The sequence below is a fragment of the Styela clava genome, chromosome 3 (genome assembly GCF_964204865.1).
Source record: "Styela clava chromosome 3, kaStyClav1.hap1.2, whole genome shotgun sequence".
In the NCBI taxonomy this organism is placed as follows: Eukaryota; Metazoa; Chordata; class Ascidiacea; order Stolidobranchia; family Styelidae; genus Styela; species Styela clava.
The window spans coordinates 13,744,461-13,762,221 of NC_135252.1; the positions used below are offsets into that span (position 1 = coordinate 13,744,461).

At 36.2% G+C, this 17,761-nt stretch overlaps 3 protein-coding genes across 3 annotated transcripts; 1 reads left to right on the plus strand and 2 right to left on the minus strand.

Annotated features, from left to right (window-relative positions):
- Positions 1-1,733: 1,733 nt before the first annotated feature.
- LOC120341753 (pirin-like) lies at positions 1,734-2,558 on the minus strand. The gene has a single exon (XM_039410315.1). The coding sequence runs from the start codon at positions 2,556-2,558 to the stop codon at positions 1,734-1,736; it is 825 nt and encodes a 274-aa protein (XP_039266249.1).
- Positions 2,559-4,790: 2,232 nt separating this feature from the next.
- On the minus strand, positions 4,791-5,615 carry LOC120341752 (pirin-like). The gene has a single exon (XM_039410314.2). It carries the CDS (start codon positions 5,613-5,615, stop codon positions 4,791-4,793), a length of 825 nt encoding a protein of 274 aa, XP_039266248.2.
- Positions 5,616-10,336: 4,721 nt separating this feature from the next.
- On the plus strand, positions 10,337-11,936 carry LOC120342827 (uncharacterized). Its single transcript, XM_039411815.2, has 3 exons — positions 10,337-10,496; positions 11,067-11,301; positions 11,728-11,936. Exons 1-3 carry the CDS (start codon positions 10,476-10,478, stop codon positions 11,793-11,795), a joined length of 324 nt encoding a protein of 107 aa, XP_039267749.2. The 5' UTR covers positions 10,337-10,475; the 3' UTR covers positions 11,796-11,936.
- Positions 11,937-17,761: the final 5,825 nt, after the last annotated feature.

The following is a 17,761-nucleotide window of genomic DNA, read 5'->3' on the forward strand; positions in this document are numbered from 1 at the left end:
ACGAATTTGAGTACAAAAAGATAATTTCTTTCATAAACTAGTTTCACTAAGAACGCGGAGTGAGTGATCGTAGCAGTACTTACTTTATATCATTTACATTGTGCATTTGAACTGCATTTCCATTCTAGCTAAATACCAACCTAGTTGTAATTATTGCAGTTGTCATTTTTGTAACCTAATTGTAACTTTTCTGCCGCCATCTCTTGATCAAAAATGTTTCTCAGAATTATATTGTTCTACTGCTGTTTAGCATTGGTGACATGCTCAGTAGAGAAAAATTTAGTAATCAATTTAGTAAGTACTATTTATTTGTGCTAATTTGACGTATTTGTAACCCACCCGTGCAGGACGCGGTAATACTGCACCTGTTTTTCTAGGAAAACGGAGAAATATGTGCTTTTGGAAGTCAGTGTTTGAGTGGATGCTGCAAAAGGAACGGAGTCGTACTTCGATGTTCAAGTCTTAGCAAGGAAGGTGCTCAATGTACAAGAGACGTGAGTACCGGAATAGTTTAATCGATGTCTAGCAACAACAAAAATGGGTAGTCAGACCTGAAGATTTTATTGTCTCGGGTTTATATCGTTTTCTCGAACTTCACGCAAACAGCAGAAAAATTTTAAAACCCGGATTCGACTTGAAATCCGGAAGGCGAAGCTGGTGATTCTGGCCCAATTTCAAGTACTCAGCATTGAAGTTTTTAGCTCGTTCCTAGATTTAAGAAAGTGACCTTTCAAACGTATTTTTTGAACATCTGTTTACAAGTTGCATCTTTAATAAGATAATAGTAATGCATATATTTCTAAATATAATTGGGCTATCATTCAACAACGTACGTGACCAGTAATCAATCAGGATATATATAATCTCATTTGCTGATAGACTTCCTGCACGATTATCAACCTGCATGACCTGACTTCAATAAGAAAGTTCTTTTCTAAAGTTCCTCTTAAATCTGTACCAATTTCGAATTTATTTTATTTTTATTAGGTAGCCATTTGTAAGATTTGATGGGTAAAAAACAAATCAAGAAAGTAGCATTAACTTTCTTGAGCACGCAGCGCTCACGTGACGGAATTTATAAATCGCAGAATAATCCATAAAAAAAATTATTTTGTAGGATATGTTGGACACCGAGGTTTTTCATTGCCATTGCGAGATGGGATTACAATGCGACAGACAAACAGACGTATGCGTGGACGGGAACGCATAAAATGACATCTCTGCAAATACTTATTCATAAAATTCAAATGATGGAATTTAATATTACATCGATTTGGTAAAATTCAAAAGATGCTATCAAGATTATAATAATTTTATATAAATAAAATAAATGGAATTTGATATTGATGAAATTCTCTGTGACACCTTCAATAAATGTACTGAATACCTATTTCTTCCTCAATATTTCTTTGTGAGCAAATTAGCCGGTCAGTGATCTGTTAATTATGTATTTTTTATACAGCATTGAATTTGAAATGTTAAACATAACATGAAGAGTGAACTGTGCTCAATTACATATATAATATACACATTTCGAAAGGACTTATGTAAATTTTAGGAGTTCTTCTTATTCTAGAACGTCTTTGATGGTTTCTAAATTACAGTACAACCCAGTATTTAGAATATAAATATTTTTCATAAGGGTTTATTTGTCTGGGCATCTGATTTGATCCAATGTTTGTGCTTGATTTGGTTCCAAAGTAAATAACTTGTTCAATGTTAACTGGACAAGACTATTCTTCAAATCCATCCACTCGTTTATTGTATAACTTTTCCATTTCTAAAGCAGCGTCTTTACTTTCCATCACATATGCATGACTTCCTTTGGAATGAATATACATAGATTCTTTCAATGGAATGCCGGAAAAGAAGAAAAATCTTGCAGGCTTTTTGTCTTTGGTTTTATTTTCGAACTTGATAAAGTCTCCACCAGAGATATCACCAGTATGTCTTGCTTTGATCGTAACCCCTCCGACTACGATAGTACCTTGCATTGTGTAAATGAAAGTGGTCCATGTTCTATCGATTGGCTGAGTATGCGAAGACCCCGAATTCAACGTGATATCTAACATTACTGTTGGCTGCTGCGTTTGTACTCTTGATTTCATTCCTAGTGAGTTTCCCATTAGCACTCTCACTGTTGCGCCCTCATTTTGTAAAGTAGGTGTTTGAGCCTTCCTAGAAACTTGAAAATCACACGGAGTTCTCTTTTTATCATGTGGTAAATTTACCCATAAATTAAGGCCGTTTGCAACCCCAACGGGCATTTCTCTGTGTATTATACCACCAGCTGCGCACATATTTTGAATTCCGTCGGGTCCCAGAACGTTTTTGTTTCCAGCGTTGTCACCGTGAAAGAGTTCGCCTTGAACAACAAAAGTAACGGATTCAAATCCGGTGTGAGGATGATTCGCAAAAACGGTAGGCGCTAGAAGATTAAAATGATCAAAAAATATAAACGGATCCTTTTGCACGAACTTTTGGTCGACCAAACCAAATCTCACGAATCTTTGCACTGCGTCATAAACTTTGGTGACCGTTGCAGCAACTTGATCCATTTTTAACTATTTATTGTCAATTGATTGGCTAAACGCGTGCTGGTAAAATAATCGACGCATAACAAATTTAGTAATGTCGGAGCTTCGTAATACGATACATGAATCCTGTACAGGTCTTGCAAAAATAGGAATCTGGGGCCGAGGAATCGGTATGCCTTGACTACAAGGCTTAAACTAAATTGTCGAGCCAAAAGTTGATTAAAGATGATTCAAAAGATGACCTGACCAAATCATCATTTCTAAGATTCATTACATACGGTTAGATTATTACTTGAACTATTTTACCCCATTTCCCAAAGTAACCCTCTATCTATTCTTTTTGTTCAAGATAAGTTATTTTTGCTCGTGCTTCAGTAAGCATCAACAGCTTGAAATCTCCTCTTACTCCATTGTTTTTGCACTTTTTATCCTAAACATAATCATAATTAAGCTCATTATAAGCAGACCCAGTTCTTTGTGAAAAATTATGATCAATATATATAATATCTATTATAAACGAATCATTTGAAATATCAAAGTCGTACAGTTTTTTTTGTTTTTCAGGCAAAATTGAAACAATACTATTAAATACAAGTTGAGTAATCGCACAATTGCAACGTAATTTTTTTATTGGATATTCCAAAAAAAGAAAAGGATTTCACGTCAAAGTAACTACATCATATCCAAAGCCAGTATAAACATGTAAATCGCTGTGTCTTTCACACTTCCTACACTAACTGAAACTGAACATATGAATAATCTTCATGCATCACCGTTGCGTATCAAACGGGAATGATTAGAATGATTGAATTACATGCACATGATGATTGAAGGCTGACTTGAGCTCTTTTTGTTCAATAACTGAAGTGAGTAGAAACACTGCTGACTATAATCATCAAATGTATGTTGCATGTAATATACAAATTAAGGCATGTTACTGAAAACTTACGGCACATATAAATTATGTTTTAATGATATATCATAGTCGTGACCTGATCGAACCGTGCTTCAAAATTTATGTGACAATAATGACACATATGAAATACCACGTGCCTTATTAATCATAGATCAATTGATATTATTGATCATCAATACATTATATATTTTCTTTTGGACATAGATGAAAAAAATTAGTTGAGCAAACTCATAATACATGCCGACACACTTGTGACGCAACACGGGGCATGCCGAACTTTTCTGCAGCCCAGTGCCAGAAAACGATGCGCTTATACCTCACTTCAAAAATAATATGGGAATAAACAAATTGTAGATGTTGGTATACATGATCATGAATCAATGAAAAGACGAGTAAGAGTGGGATGTTTGTATTATTAAATAAATCATCAAACTAAGCAACAATTTCACATATCTAAAATCCAACTTATAACGCGAACTCTACAGCTTGGATCTGCTGCCGCCTTCAACGTTCTGCCCGGGGCGGCTCCCCTTATGGCCATCCCCTACGTCCGTTCCCTGGTGTAACAGACTTAACAACACTTAGTCTTCAAGTTCGAAAGAACCGTTTGTGACTTAAAACTTTGTCCTTTTTCGAGAAAATTCCCATACCGCCAACAATGAAGTATGATAATGCGCACTTGCTCAATGTTGATATATATTTTCAAATCAATATCAAATGATTATTGGCGACTACCAGCAAGCTTTTTAAGAATTAGCTAACCCCATTCTTCGAAATAAAACAAAAACAAGCATGTGCCAAGCAATACCATTTGTTGCTCACGTATATTATTATTGTATTATATATATGGACATGAATTGGACCTATGAATCGTTTTGTTATTATGTTGTTCTTGGTATGTTTCTTCTTATCGTTATGAAAAAACCGCTTTTATCTTTAACTACTGAACCAATTGCTTTGGAATTTTCAGTGGTTAAAGCTTGTATTTTCCTTTAGTTTAGAACTTTTTCGTGTTCATATAGTTGGTCATAACTCTCTTGTTAGTGATAATATAGCACATTTTACCTCATTTGCGATTGGTATATATATATATATACTTATTTGGCGTTAACAGAATTCCAATATTTTCAATGCATACAGTGTTACTTGTATATCGCGCGTTTTGCGTATTTTGGAACGTCCCGGTTGTTTCTAAATTACTAACAGTACAGCCCAGTGTTTAGAATATACATATTCATCATAAGGGTTTAATTTTCTGGACATCTGATTTGGTCCAATGTTTGTACTTGATTTGGTTTCCAAGTAAATAACTCGTTCAAAGTTAATTGGACAATGTCTTATTCTTCAAATCCATCCACTCGTTTATTGTATAACTTTTCCATTTCTAAAGCAGCGTCTTTACTTTCCATCACATATGCATGGTTACCTTTGGAATGAATATACATAGATTCTTTTAATGGAATGCCGGAAAAGAAGAAAAATCTGGCAGGCTTTTTATCTTCGGTTTCATTTTCGAACTTGATAAAGTCTCCACCAGAGATATCAGCAGTATGTCTTGTTTTGATCGTAACCGCTCCGACTACAATAGTACCTTGCATCGTGTAAATGAAAGTGGTCCATGTTCTATCGATTGGCTGAGTATGCGAAGACCCCGAATTCAACATGATATCTAACATTACTGTTGGCTGCTGCGTTTGTATTCTTGATCTCATTCCTAGTGAGTTTCCCATAAGCACTCTCACTGTTGCGCCCTCATTTTGTAAAGTAGGTATTTGAACCTTCCTAGAAACCTGAAAATCACATGGAATTCGTTTTTTATCATGTGGTAAGTTCACCCACAAATTAAGGCCGTTTGCAACCCCAATGGGTATTTCTCTGTGTATTATACCACCTCCTGCGCACATATTTTGAATTCCGCCGGGTCCCAGAACGTTTTTGTTTCCAGCGTTGTCACCGTGGAAAAGTTCGCCTTGAACAACATAAGTGACGGACTCAAATCCGCTGTGAGGATGATTCGCAAAAACGGTAGGTGCTGAAATATTAAAATGATCAAAATATATAAACGGATCCTTTTGCACAAACTTTTGGTCGACCAAACCAAATCTCACAAATCTTTGCACCGCGTCATGTAATTCGATGACCGTTGCAGAAACTTTTTCCATTTTTATCTATTATTGTCGAACTATAGTTAGATTGGCGAATCGCATGCTGGTAAAATAATCGACACATAACAAATTTAGTAATGTCAGGGATTTGTAATACATGAAATAAATAGAGCGAAAAGTGAATCATATGACAAGATAATGACAACATGATTGTGACATAACAGACTTACTAATACTAAGTCTTCAAGTACGAAAGAACAGGTTGTGACTAAGGATGCTAAGTATGAATAATTACAAGTATTCGATTCTTATCCGATTCCTAAATTTTCGATTCCGATTCTCAATTTCGAATCTCGATTCCTCGACATATCTTACCGAGAAAACATACCCACATAAGCAAAACCATATGAAATCAAACAAGACAGCGAAGTTCAAATATATGGAAGAACAAGAAGGCCAAACTAAGTAGTAATCTTTCACAGGAGACAAAATCGCACAAAAAAAAAACGAATCCCTCAGAACCCACAGAGATTTTAGAAAAAAATCGAGGTAAAAATTTCCTAGCGAAATATATATATAGTGAAGTTTGCGGTGCCGTAGCAACTCAACATAGCAGTAAAGCAGTTTATACATATATGTGAAAGAATTCCCACAAAACGTTACACATTGTTTGCAATCCGAGTTTTAATCTCGAGAATCGATTCCTATGCATTGGAATCGATTCTAGTCGATTCCGCGAAGATTCTATTCTGTAATCGAATCCGGACTCAATTTCGCCATACCCAGTTGTGACCCGAAACTTTGGTATTTTTCGAGAAAATTCCCATACCGCCAACAATGAAATATATTTAACAATGTGCACTTTTGATGTATTTTTTAAATCAATTTTAAATGATCATTTATAAACAGCAAGCTTTCTAAAAATTAGTTACCCAATTCTATGGTATAAAAAAACGGTGTAGCATTGTAAGTAAGTGTTAAGTATAAGTGTTTATTTCGATTTTCCAAACAATACATGGCAAAACAAACAAATGTACGGAAAATGCACGAGCCCACTTACCCCAAACAGCAAACAACACATTGAAGTAAATTTAAAAAAAAAAGAGAGACTCGAAAGATAATTCGGGCGTAAATACTTGGGTGTGGTTGTGGAGTTTTACCATGAAGTGTGATTTTCTACTATATCTGTACAAGGAAATAATGAGAATTGTAGAATACAACAAACAAACAAGCTGTGCAATATATGTGATGAAATTAATTTGATTACAAACGCACTCGACTAATAGTCTACCGGACGATAAACAACAATAATAAAAGCACCATAAAAGAAAACAACAACAAACGAAGTAAAATATGGCAAGGTCATTTCACGCCCTGGCACATCCTTATTCCATCGGTACTGTATCCAACAGCATCGTTTTGATTTAGGTTTGTAAGTATCTTTTCAGTAGGGTTTATATTCGTCCGGCTTTTCAGGTTTTCATTCAACTATTTCTTACTCCAGTATTCCACCGTCGATATTTCACGTCCGCACCCGACGGCGGTCTGATCAGATTGTATTAATAATAATATCGCATTTGCGAAATGCTGATAGCAGAGTTGCTATATTTGGCGTTGACCGAATTCCAAAAGTTACGCATTTTCAATGCAGATAATATTACTTTTTTAACGCGACGAAAAATAACCCGCGATGTAAACGTAATTGATGTCAATGGTTTAGGCACTAGTCCAACATTTGGTAAGTTATTATAAAATGCAATGAAAATTTTACAGCTTCGTCTTTTTTTTATTATCTTACTTATCTCACATTTCCACAAAATCTTTCTTGTCTCCATCTCTTGAAATATCTATGGCCTGACTGTGTTGATTCACAGCAAAAAGTAGAGCGCTCATGCAAATTCGTATTTAAAATTGCCACATTCATTTTTGTATTCACGAATCGTGATAGCCACAGAATATAATGTTGCCTCCTATGACGCGATTACTCAACTGAAACTTTGAAAAACCATGCTGCTTACACTCAGAAGTGTATTGATGCCTCTCATCTCTTGTTTTGTATATGCATCGAATGAGCAATCGCGTGAAACGAGGTATTCAATTCCCAGTCTCGCAAGAGCAAATGCACGATTAAACCGGAAGAGCCTAATATCACCTACTTGCCCTTCAGGTCATTTTCAGACTACCAAAAGCACAAAATCCATAAAGTTACAATACCAGATTGAAGAAATGATTTCGATTGCATGTGACGCGTGAGGCTTCGCATGAGGATTTGGGAATGATGAATGAAACTATCATGAAAGAGGACGGAAAATTAGTTACCGCCATTTTGGTACACACGATTCTGGAGCGCCAATTTAACAATGTATTCTTCTGTAAATCGGAATTTTTAATAGATGTGAGTGATTTGCACTTTTTCAAATCGCTTTTGTAGTAAAATGAGTTGAAAAACTTTTGTTGTTATTTCCGATATAGAAATGTGATGTTGCACTGCTTCCCGATGATTGCCGACCACTGTTTCAAACTACGTACAACGCTTAAAATATATTTTAACTAGATTTTTATTGTTGTGATTTTGAAAGATTATGCAATTGGAATTTGACGAATTACGACAGTGTGCCTAAATTTCGATATCCTCCGACCGAGACAATAGAAGAATATTATTAAAAAATTTTGATCTAAACAAATCTGAAATCAGTTGATAACAAAAATCTCTGATTATATAGATAGGAATGTGTGATGAGACAATAGGATTTTTATGCCACCCTTATGCGCGCAGGGAGCGGTATGCATGTAACAAGGCCGTCAAATATTGGTAACCGCCGATTTTCTGTATTTTTTAAACCATAAATATACAAATTGGCAAAGACGAAACATTTCATTTATATAGCGTTAACGAATAAGTTCCATTTGTATTGTTTACGATGATAAAATAATATTATCTCATCAACGCCTATCACCCAGGCCTTAAATTTATTTGACACAAAGAAAGCAAATCAATGAAAGCTAACTACGATTACTCGTTCGTTCTATCGTCTATTTCGATCCACATGGCGGGGTCTTTGTAACCATTTCCTGTGATTGTTAGGCCAAATCCAGAATCAACGTGTAATTGAGCGCTTATCTATAGTCAAAGCATGATTTTTGATGAAACTACACGCTGACGAATTTTAACCTCGAAACGAAAGCACTTCAATAATCACAATATATATAATGGAAACCAAAGTGACTATAGTGACTTTGATGGAAACAAGTGGGACACGTGGTGTGACAGGTGGGACAAATGGGGCACGACATTTTTGCGAAACCCCTCAACTGTCGTAATATATATATATGCAATGGGAAACGATTCCGATTGCATGTGACGCGTGAGTATTTGGAAAGGATGAATGAAAATAGCATGAAAGAAAAAATCCATTGGACAATAAACGAAATTGTAACTTTTTGAGATTGCGACGCACTAAATAATATCACGGTACACTCATTACAACACGAAGTTTTTCAAGTCATTTATTTAGCGAACTTTAATGCGATGGATGTGTTTTAGAGCAGTGGTTCCCAACCGCCGATCCGCGAAGCTTTTTTGCCGGTCCGCGAGAAATTTTGTTGTTTTTATACCGTATTAATCGCTTTACCCAAGACAAGGTTGCGTTGGTTCATTACGCAATTCCTTTTGCGACAGCTTGGCGCCATCTTTCGCGACATCTTGGCGCCGAGCAATCTCACTTTCCGCTTTTACGGCTCCAATTCATGTCGCGCTCCGACAAATCTCGCAAGATTCAGAAACCTGAAAATCGGCACGCGTGCTTTTTCTGTTCTGCGTGCTTTTCCGGATTTAAAAAAAAGAATTACTTGACATAATTTTAGATATTTCTTGGTAACGAATACCCATCGCTAAGTAATCAAACTGTTGTGCGTATTTTCAACCCGTTACTGCTTTATGCGAAAGAACATTTTCATCACTAGATTCAATTAAAACGAAACAAAAAAATCGACCGCACGTGGCTGCAGAGCTACGTGTTGTAGAAACTTCTTGTGGGCCTCGTTTGCAATTTTATATTGAAAACGTTACAGCAGCAAAATTCCCACTAGAGTCAATTGTGTTTGTACATGATTTGACATGTACATGTTTTATGTTCCACCCATTTCGATTTTTGGTCAGCACGTTATTTGATAGTTTTTCTCCGTGTGAAATGTTTTTAAGTGTGCTTTTTTGTCTAGAAGCATATTGAGTGCACGTAGGGTGGGGAAGAATGGACATGTGGGGTAAATCAGACACCTTTTTCTATTTGAACTTACTGCGACACCATGAGAGCTTCGGTCGAGGTTTTACTACTCGTACAATGCCCAAAAAATTGATCATCGGCATTTGTAGCGCATTTAATTTTTAACTTGCAAAAAGGCTAGTATGAGAAATATTTGGCCATATCCAATCATTAGGAACTGATACACTATAGTATTCACCCGTATTACTATTTCTGCACAGGTACGTTTCGACAACCTACTCGACGATGTTTCCAGTAAGGAAGCTTTACAGAATTTAGTTCTAACGCATATTTCATGTCGTAGTCGAGAAAACTCATGATCCCTTTGATTATCTGTCTCAATGTGATTGATAACATGCAAATGTATGTTATGGCAGTCGTTGAACATGGACGATGCGGCCGAATTGCGCCACCTTCTGATTACCAACGGAAAAGGTTCTTACGTCACAATAATTATTATGAGATCATATAACAATAACTATTTATCACAATGGCGCTTTGAAAAATGTGATGGTGCCATAGAAACTCTTTCGGATTAGAATTTCGGGTTGCAGTTGGTTTGTTTTATTGCAGCGTTTTTTTCGAAGTTTAAGGCGTGTAAAGTAATTTACATTTAAAATAACCGCGAAAGCAAGGAAACTCACTCCTAACAATTATGAATTCCTGTATTAGAAATGTAAGTATTCTATGCGCTTTTCATTATTTTAGAAACCAACAGGATGGGTCAAACGAGTTTTGGACGGTCATTGGCATTACTAAAGTAGTTTCTTCGAATCTTTGCATGCTTGGGAAATATATTCGCAGAAAATCATTTTGAGGGATATCAAGTCTGTAATTAATGGTTGTTATTTTACTTCAACACAAGTGCCCACCAGTGTATCCTAACTAAATTTATTGCCTGACCAAATGTTTGGTTCAAATAAATTTTATACCGGTACTGTTGTATCATGCTTATGTGCGACACTGCGGGTCACAATATTTGAAAGTAATTTGTTACTTTTGTGTAGAGACTGCAAGAAATGGGATGCGTAGCCTGTGCATAAGAATGATTAACTTATTATACACTTTGAAAATCAGATTCAGGTCAAAATTTAACTTAGTAACCGGCTAACCGCAAAAATCTTTGAGTTATAATTTATTTATGCCCTTCAACGTCTTGGATAACCCTACACGTTGAGATTGTTTGGACTGTTTTCTAGCATTACTGAGCTAACAATTTGTTAACAGATTCGAATACCTATTTCAGGCGCTTTTCTTCTTATTGCTGGTGTGTGGTACATTATCAAACCCGATAACAACTCCAGAACCAGATGATGACGGGACAACAACAACTGATAGCAGCGTTACTAGTCCAGAACCTGTCGTGGAAGAGGAGGTCGATGTAGGAGACAACACAGCCACAGAGCCAGCCGAGGTAGAAATTCAAGCGGAAGAAGGTGGCGAAGAAACTGTCGTAACTGAAGAACCAACTACTACAGCGGGTAAGAAATGGGCGTAATGTATCAGACTTACCTAATCAGTAACCTAGAGTTGATTATTATAATATCAAGTATTGCTATAACGAATTCCGCTTTAGGGCAACCATATGTGACGTGTACCGGCAGTTAATGGGACTAAATTTTTTTCCTCTTCTAGATTTCGCAATCCAATCTCTTAATTGAAATACCAGGTTAGGGTTATACCATAATGTTATTCCAACTTTCCTTATTTTAGTTCTATTACGAGTTACGAGACTAGCCAAGTGACTCCCGTAGTATTTGTACCTGAAATTAGGGCCTAGCCCTAACCTGGTACACATACTACGTTACGGTGTCCGCCATCTTGGTTCGCATACTACAGGAGTACCAGTCATATATTATTCTTATGTTAAGGATGTTAATTTTAAACATGAATTTTACTATTTGCAGGTGCGGAATCCGTCAAAGCAAAATTTGCAGCAATTGTATTGGCTTCAATGTTGCCTCTCTTGTTGTAATTTCACATTCAAAAACACGTTCATTTTTTCGTTGTCAATTTTAGGTGATTAACTTGTGAACTTATGAAGAACTTTTGTTACTGAATTGTTCACTTTGAAATAATAAAAAAATAAAACCAAATAAAAAACGACTAAACTCTTTGTATCTATTTTGAATGAAGCTCTATATCAGTGTTTCCCAACCTTTTTTCCAGCGACCAAAATTTTTTAAATAATAATTTTGTAAAATCTAACGACTCAAGTATACCGTGTTTTCCCGAAAATAAGACCTAGCCTGAATTTTAGAAATGATTTTAATGTAAGCCCTTCCCTTAAAATAAGACCTAGTCAAAAACGCGAATTTTTTTTTTGACCTCGTCGATACCAAGTATAAGGGCTATTGACCCTTTCTTCATGTCCACACTCCCGTGTAACAGAGTGTAACTCCAATCTGACCATTGTTGAATGCCGATGTTGTTATATTGTAAGGATACACAATTGGATTGATCCAAATAACAGATAACGAAATTCACTCAAAACCTTAACGCAATAATATGTGATGAAACCAAATTTCTAACTAACAAAGAACGGCAAAGACAAGCAACACTGAGCGAGATAAAATATATTATAAAGGAAATGAATTAGAGCAGCGTTTCCCAACCTGTTTTGGTGTGTCTGTGTGGTATGGTAATATATGACACTTTAAACAATTTGAGTCTTTTGCGCCAGACAATTTAAAACAAAATTTTGTATATGGCTATAGTACTCTCTTGGTAGATTTCACAAAATCAACAAGAGCAGGGAAAATGCTAGGGTCGCGTAAGATAGCTTTGAGTTGAAATTCAATGCCATAATCGCGACATTTCATCTTTAGTAAGCGTCTTTCGTTTCTATATGCACGACAGTTCAATAGAAAATGTTCTACTGTCTCTGGATCATTACAGAAATCGCAAAGTCCATTATTATAGCATCCTATTTTATGGAGGAGCCCATTTAAACGGCAATGTCCCGTCTGAAGTCGAAATAAAATTTTGTCCATTATTCGTGGTGACCAAGTGGAATTCTTGATGCTGTCTTCAATTGAGGGGAAAATTGTCTTGTAATGAAACGCTTGGTCACTGTGTATAAAATGTTGATCCCATTTATTTGCGCAAAATTGTCGAATTTGTGATTTGACTTTGTTTTGTGATTGGGATAATCTTTTGTCCACATCGACTTTCGCCGCTGATACCTTTGCTATTTTGTCGGCGACTTCGTTACCCGGAATGCCAACATGTCCTGGAGCCCATAGTAGTGTGATTTTGCATCCTTGTTCCTGTAACTCAAAAAGACAAGTCTGAATATTTGAAGATATATTACTAATTTGATCCGAGTTATTATTTATAGCAGACATACAATACGATATGATAAGTATATTCCCTTTATAGTTATTTTTTGACCATGTAAGGGCACTATATATTGCAAAAACTTCGCAATCAAACGAGGAACAGTCTTTGTCTAGCCTAAAACCCATACGAGAATTATTATATGGAACATAAACCGCAGCACCGCATTTGTCATCAATTTTTGATCCATCGGTATAGATATGCACGTGTGATTGACATTCATATAATCCAAACTTATAGCTTTTGTTTGGTCGGGCGTATACCAAGGAAAAAGTATTTTCGATAATGCATCGTCAATATTAATTTCGTCCAAATACCATGGGGGAATTTCTTCGGCTTTAATAATACTAATATCCAATTTGTCAATATCGAAAGTCCTTGCAATCATACCAAATGTACGAAATGTTGGAGAGTTGGGAAATATTTCATGCCATGAGTGTTCGATGACTTCGTGACAAGGATGGTCAACAAATGTTAGCAGTTTAGCCTTATATAAGAGGCATAATTGTAGTCGTCGTACACTCAATGGCATCTCATTACAACAAACTTGTAAAGCAATTTTAGGCGTACTCATCATGCCACCTGCAGCGATGCGTAGACATTGAGATTGGATAATTTCGATTTTTCTTATGGCATTCATTGATGCTGAAAAATAAGCTTCCATACCATATTCAATAATGGGTCGAACTAGGGATCTGTACAATGACAAAAGGGGTGATTTGTTAGCTCCCCAGCTAGTTCCAATAAGCAAACGCAGCAGATTAATCCGTTTACTACATTTTTGTACAACATATTCGATATGTCTCTTATAATTTAAGCGCCTATCGAAATAGACTCCGAGGTATCTTACTTCATTCCTGATTGGTAGTATTACACCGTTTATGTGTAGTTGTATTGGTGGTAATTTTCTCTTTCGGGTGAATAGTACAACTATTGATTTTGTGACCGAGATCTTAAAACCCCATTGATTGCACCAGGACTGAATACAATCCAACGAGTTCTGAGAGGAAATGATTAAATCTTCAATTTTGAGCCCAATGTGCCATAGAGCGCTATCGTCTGCAAACAATCCAACATTATCTGATGAAATAGTACTAGGCATATATATCGTTTATCATTATATGGAGTGGACTGATTACGCTCCCTTGAGGAATTCCGTTTTCTAATGAGAATATACTTGAAAGACGACTGCCTACTCTAACCTGAAATGAACGATTCGTCAGAAAAGATGCAGTGGAAAGCCAAATTTTCCCGGTGACACCAATGTTATATAGTTTGTATAACAGTCCTCTTTTCCATACCATGTCATAAGCTTTTTTCCTGTCTAAGATAATGCCAAGTACAGATCTTTTATTTGGTAAAGCTTTATATATGTCATCGTGTAATATTAGATATGCATCAGTTGTAGATCTCCACCTGAAACCGCTCTGTTCTCTACATAATATGCCATTTTATTCAACAAACCACTTCAGTCTGCGAACTATAATTCTTTCCAAAACCTTACATAAATTGCTAGTTAAAGATATAGGCCTATATGAAGATGGTTGGTCTTTTTGTTTATTGGATTTAAGAATCGGAATTACAACAGAGCGTTTCCAGGTATCTGGAATACTCCCTTTGTTCAAAATCAAATTGAACAATTTGAGTAATATGTCTTTACATTCTGCGGGCAATTTTATAAGCATCGCGTAGCAAATCTTGTCTAGTCATGGAGCAGTGCTTTTTCTTGGTTTTAAAACTTGATTAAGTTCTTTCATTGTGATATTTTTATCCAATTTGTGATTAGCCTTGAAGATTGTTACGTCATGTGAGGATTCGAATGCGATCTTTTTTTGAATAAATTTTGCTACTGACCGCCGAGAACGAACTCGCCAGAAGCTCAGCTTTTCCGGAATCTTCGATTGCTGTTATACCATTGTGTTTAAGGCCGGGGATTTGTTCGTATACCTTGCTTTTAGTGAAGCGCCTAACCATTCTCCATACGTTGCTGAGTTTTTCATTCTTGTCCAGTGAGCTACAGTAATCATGCCAACTCTGCCTTTTAGCCTTTAATATTATTCTTCTTGCTTCAGATCTACGTTTTTTATACATTATCACATTTTCGATGGAGATCGACCTTTTCATTTTAAGGAACGCCGCTTTTCTTAGCCGTATGACTTTGTCGCAATCAAACCTTTTTTGGTCGCGGACTATTTTCTTACCGGCGAAAACCTTTGAGGACTGAAGGTGCGTTTATTGCAACCGTACTTTGTGTTAAGCAGCAATGAAACCAAACACAACAGAAAAACCAAACACAACGAATTTCAAAATCGGAAATTCGCCGCAATTACGCGTTCGTTAAAAGAGCCGACATTTTTGGTGTATAATGGATCTTTCTGTCGCACAGTATTCATTCCATGACAACGACGAGAATTTAAAATGTATTCCTATTTTAATTTAATTGTGTTCATCATGGTAACTCGCGGTTGCGTCGACTTACGACAAGATGGAAGCATTACTTTTTTAAAATTCCACTGCAATCTTCGAACATAATAATGAGAGAATATATTGCCTGAATATATTTAGCTTTGATACATATTTTTTGCGATCTTGCGAATTCGTTATCGCTGTTAGAAAAAATCATACTATCTGCTATAAATTTCCAGAATGTACAACTTTATTTAGTATTTATCAAAAATATTTTTGAAGTATATATATTAGTAAATCAAGAATACCTATTCACCGCCTTGAAATTCTCGCGAACAATTTCTGAAGTAATCGTCGCGTATACGTCACTCGTTAAAAGAGCCGACTTTTCAATGATTTTTTCTGTTGCATAAAGCCATAAACTATTCAATCCATCCCCATGTGTAATTCTTTTAATCTGCGGTTGTGTTGACGAAATAAGAGCAATATCATGACAATCCGTGGCCACAAAAATGCGTGGTAAAGTGCCCGATTATATCTTGTCTTGACTCGTATTTTTGTGAATTCGACATTACTACTGTGCGTACCAATCTGGAGGCAGTAAAGCAGAGAATCCTAAAGGAAAACGCCCTGGTACGTATACTACGGTAGCACCCGGAATTTTGCGATTTGCAATGTCTAAAAAAGCGTTTTTAATCGGTCGTGAACCGCTTTTCATTTTAGAAAATTTGGGTTGCCCCCATTTACTCTTACCAGAAATTTTTTTTATTCCTCGTTGTTCGAACTCGCGAGAAACACCTATCTATCGAAGCGTGCAAATACTCTTGTTCTCGTCGGAGATCCACAAGTGAGTTGTGGAATCCAATCGTTTGATTAAGCGACTCGCAAGTGACCTGTCGCGTCACATGTTACCAAATTTTCGATTAGTAAATATGCTATTCTAATAGTTGAATATTCGAATATATGCCCAGCCCTACTCAGTAACCAGTAATTATTGACGCGACTAATGTCATGTGAATAAACTGACTTTTCATGTTTTTTTTTGTAAATTCTAACGCAAATCCTAACTTGGCTGATAGTTAATTAGGTTTCGCAAAAACGTTTGCGGCCCGCTGTGAATTTTTGACTCATTGCGGACTCATTTAAACGCTCTGCGGACTCATTTGAGACCGCGGACTCGGGTTGGGAAACACTGATTTAGAGCAACGGCCTTGTTTCAGGCGAATAACATGCACTATTAACAATACGGTAAAAATATTGAAACATACAGTAACTTTCCATATGTACTCGCTACAAGAATACCCCCCCCCCCCCCGACAATAAAAAAAATTAGTTTGCTAATTTTCAAATTTTGTAAGACTAGCTAATAACGATTTCTGATTGAATATTATGTCGTAAAATTTGCCGTGTAAGAGTGTATTTAATTCTGCATCAAAGTCGCTAATGACCAACTAATCAAGCGACACATCGACTTCTTCCTGCTTTGAAAATAATAATATTCGACGCGAGCATTCAAAACTGTAACTGACTTCAATCTTCGTCGTGTTGATGTTGTAGCGAATGTGCATTGTGTAACTATGGATTATAATGTATTTAACCCTTTCATATTAATAGCATGTAATATTTCACAAAATAGGCCGCATTATGTTTCGCAACAGCGATAGTGCATTCGCTCCATGTATTATTGCCTTTCTCGTTTCGACCAATTTGATAACGTATCGTTTCCGGTTTGCCGAGAATGCTCTATAATATTGTGTTTTTTTGTTTCACTCGATATATGACTTGTGATTTGACCGTAATCTTACTGCATTAGGAATTGAGTGTGTTCAATTTTATCTGTATTTGGAATTTGGATCGTGCATCTTTTCAATAATATACAACAATTCGACAATCATCATCGTGTGCTTATTATCGTCTGAGGGAATCCAGATTGGAGTTACATTCCATAACACGTGAAATTAATAACGTGGGAATCGAACTTTGAATATTAGGGTGAACAGTCTTTATTCCTAAGACCGCACCTCATCTCCCTATAATGTATATTGTATGATGTATTCGATAGGCGAGTGCAATTTTCGCGTTCCGAAGTTGAACGTAATAGTTGATTTGTAGAATAATGTCGACGTTAAGATTTAGTTTGTTGGAAGCATTCCTCGAAGCTTTGAAAACTTGGCAATTCTCGGAATTTTCAATCTG